Raw genomic sequence first — 22,366 nt, forward strand, 5'->3', positions numbered from 1 at the left:
GGGGAAAGGGGAGTGGGAGATGCGGGAAGAGACTGGACAAAAATCGTGCACCTATGGATGAGGACAGTGGGTGGGGAGTGAGGGCGGAGGGTGGGGCGGGAACTGGGAGGAGGGGAGTTATGGGGGGAAAAAAAAGAGGAACAAATGTAATCTGAAAAATTAAAATTTAATTAAAAAAAAAAAAGAGTTAAGGTGAATTAGAGACATTCTCACATGAAGAAACCAATGATAATTCTTTGCTAGCAGGCCCGCTCTTAAATAAAGGATTGAGTAGATTGTGAAGAGTTAAGTATGTATATTGTAATTCTCTAGAGCAGCCATTAAGAAAAATTATACAAGGTATAACAAATGAACAAAATAAATCAATAAAAACATGGAACTAAAACTACACAAATAACTCTTAAGAATGCAGGAAAGGAAAAGCAGCAACACAAAACAAAGGGGAACAAAGATAAATAAAATGGCAGACCTAAATCCAGACACATCAGTAAATACATTACCTGGGGTCTAAACACACCAATTAAAAGACAGAGACTGACAGAATTCATAAAACAACATGCCCCAATTATATACTGTCTACAAGAAACTCACTTCCAATACATTAGGTAGTTTAGAAGTAAAATGATGGGAAAAGATATATCACATAAACACTATTCAAAGGAAAGCTGCAGTGGCTACATTAATATCAAAGTAGACTTTTGAGCAAAGAAAATTACCAGTGATGAAGAGACATTACTTCACCAAGAAGACATAACAATGTGTGTATACATATCATAAAGCTGTAAAATTTGTAAAGCAAAAACTGACAGAACTGAAAAGGAGAAACAGAATTACAGTAGGAGACTTCAATTCTCCTCTCTCAGTAATCAACTGAATATAAGCAAGGATTGAGAAGTACTGAACAATACTATCAACCGAATTCATCTGATTGGCATACATAGGACACTCTTCCATCCCCAAACCACAGAATACACATTCTTTTCAAGCTCATATGGAATATCCTCCAAGATAGATCACATCCTGGGTCACAAAACAAACCTTAACAAAATAAAAAAACCAAAAAACTGGAATCATATTAAGTATGTTCTCTGACCATAATGGATTTAGATTGGAAATCAGTAACTGGATAAGAGAAAATCTCCAAAAACTTGGAAATTAAACACATGTCTAAATCAGTTGTTAGCAGACCTTTCTGTTAAGGGCTAGCAAGTTAACATTTTAGGCTTTGTGGCCCAGATTATCTCTGCTATAAGCATTTAACCTCTGCTGATGTAACACAAGAGTGGCCACAGGCAACACATAAACAAATGGGCATAGCGATGGTCTAATAAAACTTTATTTATGAACACTGAAATGAGTAGCAAGATCTCCATATGCGTAAGATGTCACAAGCACTTAGAAACACTTAATTCAGTTTGGCTTTTGTGCTTCAAATAGAACACACTATAAAAATCCGATGCTCACTTCTAGTCTGAATCCATGTAAAAACATGTGTAACAATAATGCTCTTACCATAGTTAGCCCAGGCTGCATTCCAGCACGGATGGCCTCTATCTGTGTATGAGTGAACTGAATTGTATTACTGCAAATTAGAGTAGATAAAAAGTTGGTTGAAAACACAGGTGAATGACATTCAGTAAAAATTTAGACAACAGTGACCAGAGTTATAAACATCTGCTCTGCATCTGTTCCTGTTCTCCCAGTCTCTTCTCCCCCTCAGGCTGGCCCTTTGTATATGTGTGGTAAAACTACATAATAAGAAATCTGCCCTCTTCACAACATTTAAGTGTGCAGTACAGCACTGTTAACTATGAGCCCAATGTGGTACAGCAGGTCTCTAGAACTTACATCTTACACGACTGAACAATCTCTTCTGAATGACTCTCTGCACCCCCGCCCTTCCACAGATCAATTAAAACTGAATGAAACTTGTGGACGGAGAAGACTACAGTTATTTTTCAATATATTTAGCCCATTCCAAACCTCATCTGAAGTGTCCAAGTTCTAGTTCACAATCTAATACCAAATGTCCTGCCACTGTATTAGTTATGGCACACACGCAACGAGCAGCTGTTAAAAGTAACACATAGTCATAAAGTAAGAACCCTGTGCTCAATTTAAGGTAGCCCTCTAACGTTCATTTCTCATAGTACCTGAAAATGTTTCTTTCTGAAATATGACTAAAGAATGGCCAAAAATGTCTGAACTATTCAGCCAATTGATAGACCAGAAGGAAAGGGTATAGCAACAGAATTTCCTGGGATTTTTAAAAAATCAGAAAATAATAAAAAAATTACAAATCCATTTGAAATAGCAAGCTATTATTAATTATTACAATTTTCCCAGATAGTAAAATTACCGCTTGGGTTGGTTGTAAGGGTAAGGACCCCGATTAGGAATAACATGAGGTTCAACAATTAAGGTCTTGGCCTCTTCAGTGTCTTCATCTTCCCCATCCACGTCTTTCCTTTTCTTCCCTTTTCCACTTCTTACTGGAAAAGTTATCCTATAAGACCAAACTTCTGTTTAGTTTTACAATTAACAATGTTTATTATTGTGCATACATTGTGTGAAGAATAATCAGATCAGTAAGAAACATTTATGATCTAAAGGCTCTTACTATCTGTACATAAATTTTGAAGAAAAGCAGAATTAAAAGCACTAAAATGTGTTAAAGGTGCTCAGATTAGAAAAAGTCATCCAATTAAGGGAAATAAAAAAAGAAACATATACTTAAGTCACATGTAAAGTGCTACACACGCTGTCCTTGATTTAATTAGAAAAGGCTTCCTGGCATCTAAGATGAGTTTCGAAGAATTCAGTCATGTAAACATGGGAGGGAAGACACTCCGGGAAGAAAGAAGCACCAGCAGCTTTGCTGGAGTGCGGGACACAATTTAAGGCTAGAGAGAAAGGCTGGAGCCTTGTTATGGCACCTTTGAAATACCAAGGCTTTAAGGCAGAAGTTCTTAGCCCGGGGTCAGGGATACCCTAGGACAGTGGTCAGCAAACTGCGGCTTGCGAGCCACATGTGGCTCTTTGGCCCCTGAGTGTGGCACTTCCACAAAATACCACGTGCGGGCACTCATGTACAGTGCGATTGAAACTTTGTGGCCCATGTCAGTATTTTGTGGAAGAGACACACTGAAGGGGCCAAAGAGCTGCATGTGGCTCGCGAGCCGCAGTTTGCCGACCACTGCCCTAGGAGGAACTCCCCACAGGTACCTGGGGAAGTGAATGAAAAAACTAAAGTTAAAATAAAACATTAATTCTGTGTGCACTTTTTCCAGTCTTTCTTCCCATTCTGAAAGGACAGATAATACCCACCCCCATGTGCTAAGAAACAAAGAGGCTAAGAGGTTGATAAGCAACAGGAAAATTCAGTTTCTCAGTTAGGGAGCGGGATGGCTCTAGCAGTAAAGCATGTAACAGGTACAGTGAGGAGACAAAGGCAGGAAAGACACTGCCACCAAAGACTGAAGTGTTTAGGGCCTAGAGAGGCTGTGGTCAGGAGTGACACATAACAGTATCCTGAAGGCAGAATCGATAAGGCGTAGCAGGAATTAGAGTAAAAAATTTTCAAAAATAATGCCAAGATTTCAAGGCAGAGTAACTAGAAGAATGATTTTGCCATTAATAGGATTTGGAAAGTATAGAGGAAGACTACATTTAGGTGTTATAAGGATTCATGTTTTTAATACGAAGGGTTATCTATACTAATAAAAGGGTAATATGCTAATTAGACCGGGAGACCTTCCGGACGTCCCTCCGGACAAAGCCATGGTGGCGGGGCCGTGGCAGAGGCGGTTAGGGGCGATCAGGCCAGGAGGGGAGGGCAGTTGGGGGTGATCAGGCTGGCGGCAGGGGTGTGGCAGTTGGGGGTGAGCAGGCTGGCAGTGGGGGGCATTTGGGGGCAAGCAGGCCGGCAGTGGGGGGCTGTTGGGGTGAGAAGGCCAGTGGGAGGGGCAGTTGGGGACAAGCAGGCTGGCGGTGGGGGCAGTTGGGGATGAGCAGGCTGGCATGCAGAGTGGTTAGGGGCGATCAGGCAGGACGGCAGGTGAGCAGTTAGGAGCCAGTGGTCCCGGATTGTGAGAGGGATACCAGACTGGAGAGGGTGCAGGCTGGGCTGAGGGACACAGCTGCCCGTGCCGCACCACCGCCACCACAACCCCCCTGTGCATGAATTTTGTGCACCAGGACACTAGTTACATTTATATTTAACAACTAAAATTGTACATTGTAATTTCTAGCTGAGGAAGCAGGCGCTTTCTTATCACCCAAGGTACACAAAGTGCTTTGTCACTACCTGTGTGATGGAACTCTAGGAACAGCGGTTGGTGCTTCAGGTATTTTGTCCTATTTCTACTCAAATTCTATAACCAAAACTCCTTTAACATTAAATATAACTATATTGCAAATATTTAAAACTTGTGAAAGCAAGCAAAGTTAAAAATAAGAGAATTTAAAAAACAAAACAAAAAACAAAAGAAAGTTAAAAATCACATGGCTATGTAGTATGCTAGACTTTCCTATCTAATAAAGAGGGAATATGCTAATTGACTGCCATGCCCTCACAAAGATGGTGGAGTCCAGTCCACTCAGCCCCGCCTCATCCAGCCTCAGTCCTCCAGGCCCCTCAGCCCCACAGGGGAAGGCAGTAGGGGGCAATTGGGTCAGCAGGGGAGCAGTTAGATGTCAATCAGGCTGGCAGGGGAGGGGTTAGGGGGCTATCAGGCTGGCAGGCAGAGTGGTTAGGGGCAATCAGGCAGGTGCGTGGTTAGGACCCAGCTGTCCCGGATTGTGAAAGGGATGTCCAACTGTCGGTTTAGGCCTGATCCCTCCAATCAGCCCCTGCAGGATCGGGCCTAAACCTGCAGTCGGACATCCTCCAAGGGGTCCCATATTGGAGAGGGTGCAGGCTGGGCTGAGGGACCACCCCCCCCCCCCCCCCCCCCGCCCCCTGTGCACGAATTTCGTGCACTGGGCCTCTAGTACATAATATGCACACATATTTCTTCAGTGCAATGCTATAAATATATTTATGTAGTACTCTTCAGACAAGCATTTACTGATCCCTTATAAGACACAAAGCTACTGTGACTGTGGTCTCAAAATAACTACTACACAAATAATTAGAACTAGTCAAATAAAATAAATTCACCCCAGTGAGTATATGATGAAGGTACAGATTGCCCAAACAAGATCCAGACTCAATGCTCAAAACTTACTTTAGCTGCAGTCCTAATGGCCCAACTTGACTGACCACAGAAAGTCTGAAGGAGGACAGTTCAGACTTTACCTGAAAGGGGGTATCTGTAGAGCTGGGTCATCCACAGTTACTTTAACATTATGACCAGGGAAGCTGGTTTTCAAATGCTCAATGGAGAGAAATGTGTCGTTGAAATCCAGGGTGGCAATCTGATTGGGCATTTTTGAATAATGTGCACTGCTTGGATCCCCGTAACCTAAAATGATGTCATGCAGCCAGGCAGGTACCACGCAGTCAGTGTTCATCAGGTTCCGAATAGTCTCCAGCACAGCCTGCCAGTAAAGAACAAAAAAAGACCGTATCAAGAAGACATCCCAAACATGTGCACTGGAGTGGAATGCAGAGCTGGCTGCACTAATCCAAAATTCCCGACTGTTTCAGGGCAAGAAGCTATTTTTTGCTGACAGGTGCTTGGCTAGACTGAATCAACAGCTATATTTTAAGCTGATGCCATACACCGAGTTAAACAAAAGACCAAACTTAGCAAGAACAGTTTATCCGTTAGGAGTTAATTTAGACAGAATGTCATAAATGAATTAGACTTGACTTCTGTTGGGTAGGATGAAAATCCATCTGGGTCTACACAACAGCAAGAAAACAATATTAAACAAACCCTCAAAGAACATGCTCCCTCTAAGAAACTTCTGGAGTTTTCTCCCCTTTATAATCCTTAGTTCCTCAATGCTAAGAACACACACAACCAGAAGCATGTTAATGTATGCCTCAACCGTGAAACACATATTAAAATTGGCATTGTTTGAAATAAGAAATGAAAAATAAAGTGAGAGTGATAAAAAAAATCAAATAAAATTTCAGGATGAAAGAATCAAGACTACAATAAAAGTTCATTACAGTAGTTAATATATACATTCTCAAAAGTAATTACTGAAAGCCAAGGCAAATTCTCAGTCTTTCCAATAATTATTTCAAAGAAGTGATCTGTTCCACATATGTAAACCAAAAGGTTAGGGTATTAATGTCAAAGACTAAAATAACTAAACCAGCCATTCTTACATTATAAATGCTATACAACCCAACAGGATAACAAAATAACAGGCTAGTGCATATAAATCATGTTTTTACCACATTGCTTTGTTTTATTTTCTTGCACTTATCCTAATTGATATTCTGCTATTCATGTTCTTGGTTACGTATTTACCATTGGTCAGCACCACTAGAATATAATTCCATGAGAGCAAGGATGTAGAACAGTTTAAAGATGGGATGAATGGACAGATAAATGAGCATGTTCACTTGATGAATAAGATTGAGTAGTCTCTAAGGTAATTATGATTCTAGTAGAGAGATAAAATATGTCATTAACAATGATACAAAGCATCAGAATGTGGCAAAGAGTAAAAAATACTACAAAATATACCGGGAGCACAATTTGAGGTAGGTGAGAGATGGATGGAGGGGAGACTTTTGACATTAGAAAAGGTTTCAAGGAGGAAAAGTGGCATTTCAATTTAGCTCAAGTAAAGGATTTGTGAGAAAGCTTTGATTTATGTCATCATTAACATAGTCACAAAAATGTTTTGAAAAGCAGAGTGAAATGACCAGTGGGAGGGTATGAAGAACAGGTGACAGACTAAGAGGAGAACAGGGGTAGAGACAAAGGAGGCTGTTTTGTGCAACTATTCAGGCAAGAAGTATCCAGATTAGGACAGGCTGTACAAACAGGAAAAGAGAGAAGGAAATAAACGAGGGATGCTGCCCAGGTATAAAATGAAATACCAAAGATACCAAAAGAGCATTTTCCCCAAACATAGGCAAGTTAATCATCCCTCCTTTATCTTGGATCAGAACCTGAATGCCTCTTTGAACTTCCAGGACACTTCTACCTGCACCCTCCTTACGACTTTTGGCACCTTCTAAGCTTTCATGGTAACTATCTGTTTATATTTCTAACCTCACTTATTAGTAGTCTAAGCTCCCCAAAGGTATAAATAGTGCCTCAGTCATCTCTATTAGCTCTATGTAACTTAGCACAATACCAGACACAGTAGGCGTTTAAAAAAAAAGATCAAAAACTGACTGAAATCCAATCATTATTGAGAGAAACAAAACACATACAGACAAAACAGAGACCTGCCCTCATAAACCTGCATTCTAATGTCAGAGAAATAACAATATAAAGTCACTCTAAGGTCAGTTAAATAGCATATAATCATCAGGTATAATAAAGGCAGTAGGGGAAAATAAACATAATTGGAATAAGAATGATGAGAAAGGGAGATGTTACTTTAGATAAAGTTGCCAGAGAGGGTTTCTCTTAAGAGGTGACATTTAAACAGAGTTGCCCATATAAAGTCAGAGAACAAGCCATGCAAATGCCTGGGGATGACTGCTCAGGTACAGGAAACACTGTGCAAAGGCTTGGATTACTAAAGAACAGCAAAAAGGTCAGTGTGATTGGCATGGAGTGAATAAAGGAAAAGTGTTAGAAAAAGATGTAGGAGAGGAAGCCAGAAAACAGAGGGAAGGGGCCTCTCTGACTATGAGGACAACTTTCTACTGTGATAAAAAACCATGGAACAGTGTTGAACAGGGGTAGCAGGTATAACCAGCATTCAGCCGCTAGGTGGAGAGTGGTCTAAGCCTTAAACTTTAAGGAAACCTTTGGAGCGGCAGTGGCCAAATGGTGGTCCGCGAGGTCCGAAAGGTTGGCAACCGCTGGTCTAAGGGGAAGAGCAGTCACAAATGGAAGCAGGGATGTGAGAGATGAGGTGTCCTGGACATGGCATCGGTGGAGGGGGTAAGTCAATCCGACTGATTGATGAACTGCATCATTTCTTGAGACCAAAGAAATGAAAGGTATTTCCATTATTTTGTCTTCAACAACAGGGTAAGATGGGGAATAAATTCCTTTGTAGGTGAGGCTTTCTTTTTTAATAACAACAATGAGTAAAAAAATAATCAAGTGATAATGTGTAAGAAGCACTGTGCTTGGTGGAGAAAGTAAAGGCACTTGTGCAAAAGCTGGTATCACCAAATGCAGAACCGCTTAATGTTTAAGTTTTATAATATAGTTTTAAAGAATAATTTTTAAAACCTTCCTTTACTAAAACTCCTCTACACACAAAGTTATTATGAAAATAAAACTCTCTAGTCCCCAAATCTTCTTCCACTAACAAGTAAAGTATAAGTACATTATATCATAGAGTAATTCAAAGCCCTAAGATTCCATAGGTGTCACTTTTGATTCATAAAAGAAGTCCCAGTAAACAAATAAACAAGCAGTTTTCTTTACCTTATACTGAGGCATAAACTGAATGTGATATACAAAAAGCAAGGAAGGAGGCTGACCTTTAAAATAACACATGAATTAATTCATATTTTAAGTTTCTAAATTGATCAAAAGACAAAAGAGATTTAGCAAATAAATTTCCTTAAGTTTCTATATTTAATCTAAGAGAACCGCTTAGAATAAAAAAAGCAGCGATAATTTTCTTAACAAATCATTTAAACCTACTATCTATTATTTGTCTTAAAGTTTTTCAGATTATGTAGCATTTTTGGTTTTAAAGCCCCCAAATTACCTTAAAGTTATTTTCTTTTGGTTTTCTCCTCATTATTATATTGAAAGTTTCATACACATCTTCTGCTCCATTTTGTATAGTATTGGTCATATCTTGTTGATACTGGTTTGGATCCAAAAACACTCTAAATGTCCTTGACTCTCCTCTAAGATTGGGTCTGGGTTCGGGTCCTAAACATTTTGAAAAAGTTTGTTAAATGAAATACATACTATTAAATATCTACTTTCCAAATATCAAAATAAGTTAGCAGTATTCCTTTTCTAGAAATGAGTAAACTGTCCAGACTTTACTCCAGCCATCTCCCCGAGTAGAATGCTTTCCACTCATCCATTTCAAATTTCAAAAAGCTGAAAATAGTTTCTCCTTTCTCAAACTTATTACTATTTCTTCCCAGAGTAGTCATGTAATGTTTATGAGGCAATGCCAGGAATTGCAATTATTTGAATACGACCTCAACTAAAATCGGAGCCTTGGAAGTCAAAGAACTTGACTTTTGTCAGCCACTCAGAGCTCAGCTCCTACTACTGCTTTACATATAGTAAGTGCCTGGTGATCACTCTTTTCTTCCTTCCATATTCCATATATAATATCACTAGTATGAAAGGAAGTTTCATATTCTAATGGCTGAAAGCTCAGAGGCTTTTTCTTTCTGTCTTAAACCTCCAACTCTGGTCCCATCCTATGGCCTTATGTTTATTCCAACTATCCTCCATTCCCTTCTATTTTTCTTTTATTCTAGTGAGAGAAGCGACCTAAGTATCAGCACTTTAGCAATGGTGCAATCTTGAAATCACAGGTAATAAAAGCGAATTGAAGTTTTATGAGAAGTTTAATAACCAAATTATAAAATAAGCACCGGGCATGGACGCAGTTATAATTTAATAGTAAGTATTACCAAAAAAGTCAGAACAATGTAAGAATTTCAAAAAACGATCAGTGATAAGATAAGAACTCAAAGAGCTGACTAGCCTTGTAAGGCAACATTTCTAAATGGGGTAATGCTGGCATCCCAGGCAGGACAGTTCCTTCTACATGATAGTTCTGTTTACATGCTTAGCATCCCTGGTCCCCGACCAGAAAATACCAATAACTCACCAACCCCTACTCCTACACTAGTCATCTGACAACATAAATACTACCACACATTTCAAATTGCAGGGTAGTGCTATTTCCAATTAAGAACCACTCCTATAATGAATCAAATCAGTAAAACTTAAGAAGAAATTAGACAAATATATCATTGAACAACTAACTATAAGAGGTTTTATAAAAAGCAATACTGTAAATTAATGTAAAAGGAAGTTTTAAATAAAGATGATTTCAAAAGATCCTGTCCTTTCCAGTATCTAACAGTTTAGAAACCATATCATTTATTTCTAAAACTGGGTGGTAGGTACTCTACCCATACTTTATAGATAATCCTGTGTCAATTTAGTATATAAAACAACTACTAGTAAGAGTATCACCCAATACACAAAAAGGAAAAAAAGGCAAAGGAATCTATCATTATGTACACACACTCTTTCAAAAGCATAGATCACCATACCGTCTTCGATGACACGTCCTTTATCATCCAGCATGCCCTGGATTTCACAGCCTCGGACATAAACCAGGCCAACCTGCTCAATAAAAGGTCTCCTCCGGTCAAACTTGGTACCATACGGTTTCGTGGGACGCACAGTAATTAAAAAGCATACATCATGCTTACGAAGGCCTGGTAAAACATTAAGACATTTTCACTTATCAGAATGTCATTGTTTTTAGTCTTTTGTTAGCAATTTCTTAAGCTCTTATCTTTAGAATAGAAATATAAAAATACATTTAAAATATGAGAGGTGGTCAAAAATTATATTTGTACTGTAATACAATGATGGGCTTTCCTATAACCTCTAATACTCAATGTTTGATAGTAGTAATTAAATGAAAGTTCCCATATATTAAAATCTGAACCTTTGTACCATGAAGATATTACTAAATAAGCCCTCCACGTCTGGCTACAGCTCCAAAACTGGATGTTTACCTTCATTCTTACTCTTAACATTCTTAATAAGTAACCAGAAATATGGTTAGCATATAATCCATCTCTATCATATTTAGCAGGTTCATAACATCAGTCATTCCAACCACAGTCTAAGTGTATTTCGCCCAAAAGGGTCAACTCAAAAATAATTCATCAAGGCACAATAGCATTGTTTACAGACACCATCTTGAAAAGATAGCTGAGTATATATAGTTTCAATTGGCAAATACGGAAGATTTTTGTAAGTGAATGTCAAGAAATAGGAGACTTGTGCCAAAGTCCATGGCTTTTCAGTTATCTGACCAAATTATAATTCAATTGGTTTCCCTACTCTATTAAAACTAGGCAATGGAAGACAAGGGACATAAAATTAGATCACACAGCACATAATATCATTCCACTTAATCTTTACTTCTTTTCTGATTTGATTTTGTTAGCCAGTATATGACATAAATGCAAATTTAAGCAGTCTGTTTGCTCATAACCTTGGTAACAAGATACACAATTAAATCAAACCAGCAATGTGTATGTCTAACAGTGCTGGGACCATTCTGGTTTGTTTCAATATAGAGTGGGATTCAAGTGTGTTAGAAATAATAACTCTTAATTCATAATAATGACTTTATTTCTCAACAAATTCTCTGCAAATTAGCAGGAGAAGCAATGAGAACTAAAGGATCTGTTCTGTGATTTGTGACTTCTGATCTGCACGACTCGTTAAAAGGTCCAAGTCTTTGAGACAAAGAAGTGACCCTGAGAGGTAATTTTCTCTCTACCAATGTCGCTTTTTGGTATCAAGGAAGGATGAGTGCCCATTCCCTCCTAAGGCAGATAATTTTACTGTGGGACATTACAGATCTACATCAAAAATACCTATATTACAATGAGCTCAACTACCTCTCTCCTTTCAACCATCTGCATTCATTCCATCTGTGAACGTGCCTTTTGAGCAGAATCCGGCATTTCAATTTCCTTAATTTTGTTTCCTTAATTTTAAATGAGGGATAGAGAAGGGCCTGAAATTCACACATTCTTACAGGAACAAGAAGAATGTTTTATAGTATTTACCTTAAATTCTTCAAAACTATTCTGTTTTCACAGGGATAATATTCATTACTAGAACCTCTCTCTAATTTTTTGCCTCAATTTTCTACTAGGTTACTCTTTGTGATCAATACTGGGTGTGAATTTTGGCTCTGGCCTCCCAGAAAACACTTTTCTCCCCACCATTCTTTAAAATATGAGTTGCTCCCCTCATAATACCCTATTGTTCTCTATCCTACCCATCAAAATTCGTCCATTCTATTTCTTATTCTACCAGAGGCCTATGTTTAAAAGAAAAGAAGAGCTCTCCTTCACCCCCTCGAAAAATGACTGATGTCCTGATAGCAGTCTGCAAAGTAATGGAGAAAAGGGGATTGGATAAAACATTATTTTTTCCCCTTAATATCACAATGCAGACTTGTCATCTGTCATCTCTAAGTTTCTGTAAAGGATCTTTGTTTTTAAGTTTATTTCCAATATTACATTGAGGGGTAGCCAATAAGTTATGGCAGTTTATTACCTATCATAAAACAGTGCTTATTTTAATACCTCCTTAATTCTAAAGGGCAATAAATAGAAGGCCTTTTCCAACAACTTAACGTCTTCCTCAATATTTAGAAATGATAAAGGTACACATTATTCTAGATGTGTAAGGCATCAGATTAGAACTCTTTGGAAGGAAACTGAAGTTGCAAAATCTGTCACAAATGATACCCACTACAGTGGCCATTTGTCAAACAGTTGGCCAGCTTCTTTGCTGGATTCCTTCAGAATTAACGTGATAAATATATCATACAGTCCCTGTGGTTATAAACAGCTATGTCGACAGCAACGGTTTTTGAAAAGTAAACCATTAAGGGACTATCCCTTTCCTTCTGGCATGCCAAGAAGGTGAAAGGAGATAAAATGTACCAGCTACTATGTCTCACAACAAGGCAGCAAGAGCTCTCACAGACAGCTGGGAGAAAAAGATAAGTGCCAATTAAAACTCAGCTCATGCGACATTTCAGGCACAGATGTTAGCACTGTTTTAACCCTATCTTACGTAGTAACTCTCAACATACTTATCCCTAAATAAAATTAACTGTGGAACTCCCATCCCTCAAATCTTGCCTGGCAAAAAATAACTCATTTAATATCTCTGAATTCTTATTTATTTACTGTTGAGTACATAGAATTTCACTGACTAATTATCTGACTTCTCCCCTTTGATGAAAATAAACTATTATTATTTCTTTCTGAATTGTTTTGTAGATCCCCCTAAAATTCCTTTTGAGTTTGTCTAGTTTTGATTTTGTATCTTTATTTTCCATAAATGGTATGCATCCCTATTCTCTTCACTTTTTATCTTTTAAAAATATCTATTTTCTTGCTCTGCCTGTGTTCCCCCTTTCTTTAGTGAACATTAATATTTTTACTTTTTATGTTGATCTTACAAATTCATAAACATTACCTTACTAAATTTAAGATTTAAAACACTTTCAGCTCTGCTAATTGCAATTTTAACAACACTTTGATATGAATACTATTTTATGCTTTTATTAAAGTATTAAGGTATTTAATCATTCTTATATGATTCTTGGTATTTTTTACTAATGATAATTACAAAGACAACTGCCATTCTTTAAATCAAATTTTAGGGATTAAACTTCATGAGTTTAGAAGGGTAACATTTAGTAAAAGTGCTTTGCTAATTCTCTAAGTGAAAGTCTATAATAATAAAAGCATAATATGCAAATCGACCTAACGGCTGAACAGCAGAACCGTCTGGACAGCCACACTATGACATCCACTAGCGCCAGGCCAGCCAAGGCGGGTGTGATGCAATTGGTCTGGGGCTCAGCCATCGCCCCATGATCGCCCTACAGAGGGAGGCCCAGGTTACTGGCCAGCAGGGCAATCGATCAATCAGGGGGCTCCACAATCGTCCCAAAGAGGAGGCCCAGGCCACCGCCCAGTGGGCTGCAGCAGGTGGGTGGGGCCTCCATCTGCGGGACGGAATCAATTGCACAATTGTCCCAAAGAGGGAGGTCCAGGCCACTGACCAGCGGGCTACGGTGGGTCGGCCAGGCCTCCCTCTGCAAGGCACAATCGATTGCATGATCACCCTGTAAGGGAGGCCCAGGCCATTGGCCGGCGGGGCAATTGATCAATCGGGGGACTCCACAATCGCCCCAAAGAGGGAGGCCCAGGCCACTGACCAGTGGGCTGTGGCAGGTGGGCAGGGCCTCCCTCTGTGGGGCATGATCAATTGCCCCAAAGAGAGGCCCAGACTACCCTGCGGTGGCGCTGCGGTGGGTGGGTGGGGCCTCCCTCTGCGGGGGTGATCCATTGTGGAGCCCCAGCCAGGTGGGCAGGGCCTAGCTCTTTGGGGCGATTGATCACAGGGCTCCCGGACTGTGAGAGGGCGCAGGTCGGGCTGAGGGACACCCCCGCAGTGCACCAATTTCATGCAATGGGCCTCTAGGATAATAAACTAAAAAGGTAAAAGGTAAGCACTTTTTGAAATGCAAGATTACCTTCCCATTCATCTTTGATGTGATCTCTGACATTGAGATTGATGGTGACATCTGCACGAACTCTGGTTGGCCAGTTTTCGCCTATGTTGGGTTTGGCAACCTCAACCACAGTGAAAGCCACAATGGGTTGAGCCATTCGCGCCCAGCCACCAAATACTACACCGCCATATTCAGACTGCCTGAAAAGCAAAGAAGTGCATGATTACTCAAACAAAATATAACTTCTGGACAAGTAAAACCAGTAAGAATACATGTTTAGCTAGTGTTTAAGCCCTAACATAAGTAACTCTTATTTCTACACTTAAAAAAAAATAAGTCTCAATATATCGGGAGTATACAAGGTAGGATGAAAGAGGCAAACATGGTCCAGAATACAGAGGAACATCCCCACACCCCCCCAGGTAAGAAGGTAACTTTATGTACATAATAGTTGAACTATTTTGTCAAAGAATGAGACAGTCCAGCACATTTAGTTTTATTTTATATTCTTATCCTTTTTTCTTCTTTATAAAATAGTCTCAACTATTTAATTTTACCTTATGTACCCTAAGCATTTCTATGAGCTGTTTCAAAAACATTATAGAACAAGCTAGGATTTAAAAAATTAAAAACAAGCAAAAAATAATATCTATGCAAATGACTTCTTTAGGGTATAATAGTTAAATCATTTAAAAGATGCTACCATGGACTGGGGGGACAAATAATCAAGCTAGCTGTAATAACTAGAGCCACTAACATCCAAACACTCATTCTTTCTTCTTATATTAGTCTAAGTAGTGCTTTAATTTTTACATTAAATAGTATATTTGGGAAATCTGTAATATAAAAACTGCAGCAATACTCCAAAATTTAAAAGTACTGCCAAAAAAGCCATGATTACAAAGAAACTACATCCTAAGTAAAGGCTTTGTATCCTAACAAAAATTGTAAAACTTCATGACATCAAAGAGTAAAACTAATTAAAAATAAAAATTTTCTAATCCAATGACTTGGTTCATACTGGGACAAAAAGGCACTACACCTTTTGCCTAAACCCTTTGTAATAACTTTCTATCACTGTCCCCATTTTTTCAGCTTTACTATAGTACAGTTTTGTAGCATTAAATTCATTCACTGTAAATGTACAATTCAGTAATTTTATTAATTTACTAGAGGCCCCCAGTGCACAAAACTTGTGCACAGGGGAGATAGGCCACGGGGGGGTCCTTCAGCCCAGCCTGCATCCTCTCGCAATCCAGGAACCCTTGGGGGATGTCTGACTGCCGGTTTAGGCCAGATCCCAATTGGGCCTAAACCGGCAGTCGGACATCCCTCTCGCAATCTGGGAACGCTGGCTCCTAATCGCTTCTGCCTGCCTGCCTGATTGCCCCTAACCACTCGCCTGCCTGTCTGATCGTCCCTAACAATTCTGCATGCCTGATTGCCCCTAATCACTCTGCCTGCCTGATCGCCCCTAACTGCTCATATGCCTGCCTGATCACCCCTAACTGCCTCTGCCTCAGCCCCCACGGCTTCGTCCGGAAGGCTGTTTGGCTGCCAGGTCTAATTAGCATATTATGCTTTTATTATTATAGATAGAGCTGTGCATCCATTCCCCCAAATCCAATTTTAGAACATTTCCATCATATTAAAAAATATTCCTCTCGTCCAGTTGCAGTCAATTCTTATTCCCACCTCTAAGCAAGCACTCATTAATTTTCCCTAATTCCTCCCCCCTTATAAAATCTACCTGCAACATGAAGCATTAAAAAGTGCAGGTTTCGGCCTCTCATAAACACATCCTCTCTTATCCTGAGCGGTCATTTCATCAGTCTGAAAACATGATCACTAGAATTATGTGATGAGGAAAAGTGCTGTGGCTACTTTTCTACCTTCAGGATACACGGAACATGCTCCTTTTTAGATCTCACTGCTTTTAAGTTTTCAATCATGGGCAATTAGGAATGAAAATTTAGAAAAATTTATTATCACAAGATAATTCTAAAAAGTGACATTTTCTTTTCCCTAGCAGAAAATGTAACTTTTAAAAAAGTTCCTTTATTAATAAACAAGAATTATAAGTGTTATTGCTTTATTTGGCATTTAAATAAAATATGAGTGAGCTGTATTTGATAAACTGCTAGTTATTAAGTCCCTACTTGGCAAAATGGCCAAAATTAGGTCCAGAATCTGAGCATGTAAATGCAAGGTAACCATAAATTCTAAGGAAGCTTTCTGATCAAGCACTCCCGGGGTTCAAACAATGGGCAGCAATTTCAGCAAAGCTGTGGGCAGGGATCATCAGCCAGTGGGTATACAAACTTCACAGTGCTAGCCTGCCTCTTGACTCAACTGATTATTAAGACAAAAATACTTTATGTTGTGTTTTATAGTCTCACCCAGAATAACTATTCACATAATAACTAATAAAAAATAGAATTGTGTATGAAATAAAATATGAAGGGAAAAAATAGATCATAATCACAGTGTCCATGCAGTTCTCTGTAATTAGTAAGGGGAGAAGTCTAGAAGATACCTGAAATCAGTTCACACTCAAAATATGTTAAGCTTTTCATATAGAATACAGTATAATTGTATAAGTTTGCGTGGTGTAACTATAATGTAACAAAAATTCATTTTAGAGAGTTATTTTACTTGTTTATAGTCACTTGTGATATGTAATTCATCTCCATCAATGTTATACTCAGAATGGAATAGTGACCGAGGGCATTTACCTGAAGTCAGTCAAGTCTAAAAGGAAAACGAACCTTCGCAGGGATACAGCAGAGCCGCCTGGAAGCGGAATGAAAGTCTCTTCTTATCTGAAGGACTGAGCTGGCAGGTGGGAGGCTGAGCTCAAGCAAGAGAGTTTCTCAAACAACAAGACCGACTCACTGGCCCTAAGAGTAAACGCTGATGACTTAGTCTCTTCCAGGCAATCAATGGATGGAGGCCCAGGGAAGACTTCCCAATGTTCCACTCTGTGCGACGCTCGGCCACGCCCTCACCTCCTGCCAGGTTCCCTCAACAGGCTGACTGACACTAGTGGTGACAGGACTAAACTATCCTGCCCTTGCACAGACCTGCTGCCAGCCCATACTCTTTCCTCTTTTACTAGTGCCCCACCTACTCCTCTCGACAGTTCTCTTTTCCTGCTGCCACCACCCCAAGGATAATGACCACTCTTCCCTTATCCCCAGTCCCATCCCAAATACCCAGGTTTTATATTTTAGCACTTTTGATATACATTCACATTAAAGTATTTCTCAAAGAGTATCTCCTGCCCTAACCAGTTTGGCTCAATGGATAAAGCGTCGGCCTGTGGACTGAAGGGTCCCAGGTTCAATTTTGGTCAAGGGCATGTACCTTGGTTGCGGGCACATCCCCAGTGGGGAGTGTGCAGGAGGCAGCTGATCAATGTTTCTCTCTCATCGATGTTTCTAACTCTCTATACCTCTCCCTTCCTCTCTGTAAAAAATCAATAAAAATATATTTTAAAAAAAAGAGTATCTCCTGTTTTGGAGGGCACCTTTGTGCCAGGTATATTATTTCTAAACACATTATGAGCTTTCTGACAGAAGTATGTCAGTCACTGTTTGCATCACTGCATTGCAAGTGGAACCAATTTACTTACCAAGGCTTCATTCTGCTGACACTGTCCTCAATGTCCTGCCTAATTTCATAAGTTGATTCTAAGCGGAAGAGATTAAAGTTCCTTAGGAGGTAATCATGAAGAGTCAAAAACTGCAAATTTAGCTTGGGTAGAGCAAGACAACCTGAAAAGGAAAATAACAACCATATTTGAATTTTTTTTTTAATCAGACATCTGCTCTCTCTATTAAAAAGGCATAACAAATTTGGTAAGAATCTAATTTAATATCTAAAATATAGCATATTTAATAAGGTCTTATTTCTACTACCACACATAAGTGAAACCAAGTTAATAAATGCTATATATTAAGAATTGAAAATAAAAGATGAATTTCAACCCTAACTGGTTTTGGTCAGTGGATAGAGCAGTGATGGCGAACCTATGACACGCGTGTCAGAGGTAACACGCGAACTCATTTTTTTGGTTGATTTTTCTTTGTTAAATGGCATTTAAATATATAAAATAAATATCAAAAATATAAGTCTTTGTTTTACTATGGTTGCAAAGATCAAAAAATTTCTATATGTGACATGGCACCAGAGTTAAGTTAGGGTTTTTCAAAATGCTGACACGCCGAGCTCAAAAGGTTCGCCATCACTGGGATATAGCGTCAGCCTGTGGTCTGAAGGGGCCCGGATTCGATTTCAGTCAAGGGCACATGCCTGGGTTGCAGGCTCGATCCCTAGTAAGGGACGTGCAGGAGGCAGCTGATCAATGATTCTCTCTCATCATTGATGTTTCTATCTCCCTCTCTAAAATCAATAAACATATATTTAAAAAAAGATGAATTTCATTAATACATGTAATCTGCACATCAATGATTCATATCCGAATAGCGCTTCTAACAAGTATCTGGAGATGCTTGAATACAGTCTTGAGTAGTTTAAAAATTCTCCCTTTACCACCTAATTTACACTTGGCAAATCTTGAAATAATGCTACCATAAAATGAATCCCAAACAAATTTACCAAGAAAACTGAATGAGTATATCACATTGTATAAATCTATCTCCAATGACCACCACTGTGCTCTTCTGAACCTTTGCCTTCTTGCTATACTTTAAGGGTAAGGCCTTGATTGTACGTTATTCCCCAAGGTACTTCCCTTCTCTGACTGTATTAATAAACACTATTCTTTCCATTATCCTCACTTAACAGTACTTCCCGTAAGAAGGTACTTCCCTTCTCTGACTGTATTAATAAATATTCTTTCCATTATCCTCACTTAACAGTACTTCCCGTGGATAATAAATGACCAAGCCCTCAGCAACAATATCAAAAGTTTAAAAAAAAAAAAGAACCTAAAACATATTTTACTGGCAAATCATATTTTCATCATCATCGCTACGTATCCTTACCAAAGCAATAACGCACTTAAAAGCAAGAAACATTAATGTAGAAAAATTTCATATTGTTTATGTTAGTAAACTCTGACTTAAAATGTAATTCAATTGCTTTCAGGTCAGAGGCTGAGAGAAAGCATCTCCTTCAACAACATACTTTTATTAAAAAGAAAAGACAATTAAAATGTCACCATTTTACAATGATCACCGAATTAACAAATCTAGCTATTAAGCAGCAATGGCTACTAATATGACAAAAAGAGAGACAATCAGACATTATGTGCCTCCCGATGAAAATAAACACACTAACACCAAGAATCTTGCCAAAGAGAGAGAACCTCAGCCTGATTGAGCCTCTGCATCCAGTTGCCAATTTGCAAGAAAAATAAAGAGCAGGGGACATGCTCATAGTCACTTAGAAAAACCCAGACTATAGGAAACTATACAGGTTTCCATATGCAGGTTCCTCAATAGAAAGAAAAGGAAGGGATATAGGGGATACCTGTAAAGTAAAATACATTTTTTTAAATGTGCAGGACTGACTTTAGTGTCTAGGGATGCACAACTGGGTGATAAAACTATTTTAAAAATGCAAGATAATGATGGATATAAAAGCCAAGAAATAAATGGTTACATTCAAGTTGAGGAAGCTGTGGCTAGAAAGGAAGGGTTCTGGAATAACTGACGAGGTAGCTATAAGGGTTTCATGGTGCTTCCCTTATGATAATTAGTAATGTTCTATATTTAGTGTTTATTTTATAATAAGAAGGCTTTAAAACGGCAAAGTTTTACAAAGATTTTCTTTATAATTCTCACACTGTATTTTTTATTTCTGCCCCAATTTTATACTTATTTTCTCTCCTTAGAAGCTTGGAGCAGCTCGCTGATCGTGCAGTCAGAGCTTGGGTCTTGCTTAGTTCACAGCACCAGGTATTGGGCTCCACAGCACAGCCCCATCCATGGTCAGTAAATAACTAGCCACGTCTCTGAAAACAGCTGTATTGAAGTCCAACCATTTGGCAACTAATCTCAGTCTATGAAATGTATAAAAACTTAAATTCTGAAAAGTATTCCTTTCTATTTAAATTCATTAACCATGGGAATGGAAGAAAAGTAATACTTTACTAATCAAAATATGTCTTAAACTCAGACTAGCATCATTGACTAGTACCAAAAGCTAGCTATAAGACTGTTTACATTTTTAAGGACACATAAACTTTTTATTAAAAAGACAAAATATTCTTAAGTATTATTTGCCCTTTAGGGACCGACTAGTCAATGAGTTAGACCTCATACATATATGGTCACTAATGCTTTTAGTATGAACAAATAAGAAAAATGAGGAAATAATGCATTAATCACTGTCAGACATTAAGAGATATGAAGATTGCCTATTCTGAAATCTAGCAGTTTTAGCACACTGGGCTTACCTGAGTCATATCTCAGGATATGACTCTGAAATAAGTTTTTCTTTTAAATAAATGTACCAATAGCTACCCTGGCCATGTCTTTAAAATAGCCACATTACTTCTAATTCTGTTGTTCAGAAGATTTCCTCAAATTTTTGAAATATGCTTTCAAAATGTGTGAGAATGCACTTTGGCATATACTCAATTGTGGTGAATCCTCATCCTTAGATGAGCAAAAGCATTTAGAAACGATCTGTTAAAGTAGATAAGTGAACAAACCAGGTGGTACCATTTTGAATCAAAACTAAGGTTAATTATTAACAAAGGACAATGTATTTTTATGGTGGTCATTACCTGGCTCTATAAGGAATTCAAAAGAGCCTCTAAAAAAGCACTACCAAATATTTGGTGACATAATGAAAAGCTATACCTCCTGTATTCTTGATTCTCCTTACAACACAATTTTATTGCTTTATGGTCATATTTCACAGGATCACACACGCACACACACACACACACACACGAATATGGTTAAAATTTAAATCCTTAAAGCAAAGTATTCAAAATACTAAATAGTTTCTAGTTTCTAAAGTTGACCTTGAGGGTACCATAAAATTATCCTAATGTAATAGTACGTAGGGGTATTTTCATTTACATATGAATTCTAAACTAAGTTTCATGCTACATCTGGATTCTGTAATTCTTTATCATACCTTCCCCTGAATAGTACTCAGTTGGGACAATATTTTCATCCCATATGATTTTCTCAGTTGGATACAAAGGCATCTGGTTCAACTGCTGAATCTGAGAAATTCGACGTTCATGACGAGATACCTAAAAGAACAGGTTCAGGCAGAAAGTTAGAAGCATCTTTTTTTAATCAAAATAATTTATGGAAAAATTCACCCAAAGCATGGATGGAGAAGTCTCATGTCTTGCACTTACTGTAGCACTTAACAAGATATTTCATTCCCCTTTTCAATCACCTCCTCCCCTAAGAAGTCAAAGATGCAGGAAGTACCAATCGTGATGGTCTTTGGAATCAGACAGATGTGAGTTCAACTCCCAGTACCTCTACTTATGAGCTATGTAAAAGCCAGGCAAGGTACCTCAACCTCCCTGACTTAGTTTCCTTTTCATTGAAAAAGATAAAACGTCAGTCACCTCTCAGGTTTCTTATGAAAATGAATGGACAAAGCCAGGCAAGGTACCTCAACCTCCCTGATCTTAGTTTCTTTTTCATTGAAAAAGATAAAATGTCAGTCACCTCTCAGGTTTCTTATGAAAATGAATGGACTACTATAAAATAGTTTCAAAGTGCCTGCCACATGCCAAGACTTTAAAAACCATAGCACTCAGCACTGGTTTATGTAAGAAAAAAAATGGAAGCCCCAAATCCTAGGCCAATAGTCGGCAAACTGCGGCTCGAGAGCCACATGCGGCTCTTTGGCCCCTTGAGGGTGGCTCTTCCACAAAATACCGACTTCTGCGCATGGGCCACGAAGTTTCAATCGCACTGTACGTGCACGCCCGCATGTGGTATTTTGTGGAAGAGCCACACTCAAGGGGCCAAAGAGCCGCATGTGGCTC

At 38.7% G+C, this 22,366-nt stretch overlaps 1 protein-coding gene across 1 annotated transcript in view; it reads right to left on the reverse strand.

Annotated features, from left to right (window-relative positions):
- The window catches only part of AQR (aquarius intron-binding spliceosomal factor), a 97,012-nt gene that overhangs the window by 33,460 nt on the left and 41,186 nt on the right, over positions 1-22,366 (reverse strand). Inside the window, exons 15-22 of the mRNA XM_005885767.2 lie at positions 21,490-21,610; positions 18,008-18,149; positions 14,395-14,573; positions 10,358-10,525; positions 8,812-8,981; positions 5,300-5,541; positions 2,360-2,506; positions 1,513-1,582 (exon numbers count right to left, since the gene is read on the reverse strand). Coding sequence (XP_005885829.1) covers positions 1,513-1,582; positions 2,360-2,506; positions 5,300-5,541; positions 8,812-8,981; positions 10,358-10,525; positions 14,395-14,573; positions 18,008-18,149; positions 21,490-21,610 — 1,239 coding nt within the window. The remainder of the gene's footprint in view (positions 1-1,512; positions 1,583-2,359; positions 2,507-5,299; positions 5,542-8,811; positions 8,982-10,357; positions 10,526-14,394; positions 14,574-18,007; positions 18,150-21,489; positions 21,611-22,366) is intronic.

The sequence above is a fragment of the Myotis brandtii genome, unplaced genomic scaffold, assembly GCF_000412655.1.
Source record: "Myotis brandtii unplaced genomic scaffold, ASM41265v1 scaffold927, whole genome shotgun sequence".
NCBI lineage: Eukaryota > Metazoa > Chordata > Mammalia > Chiroptera > Vespertilionidae > Myotis > Myotis brandtii.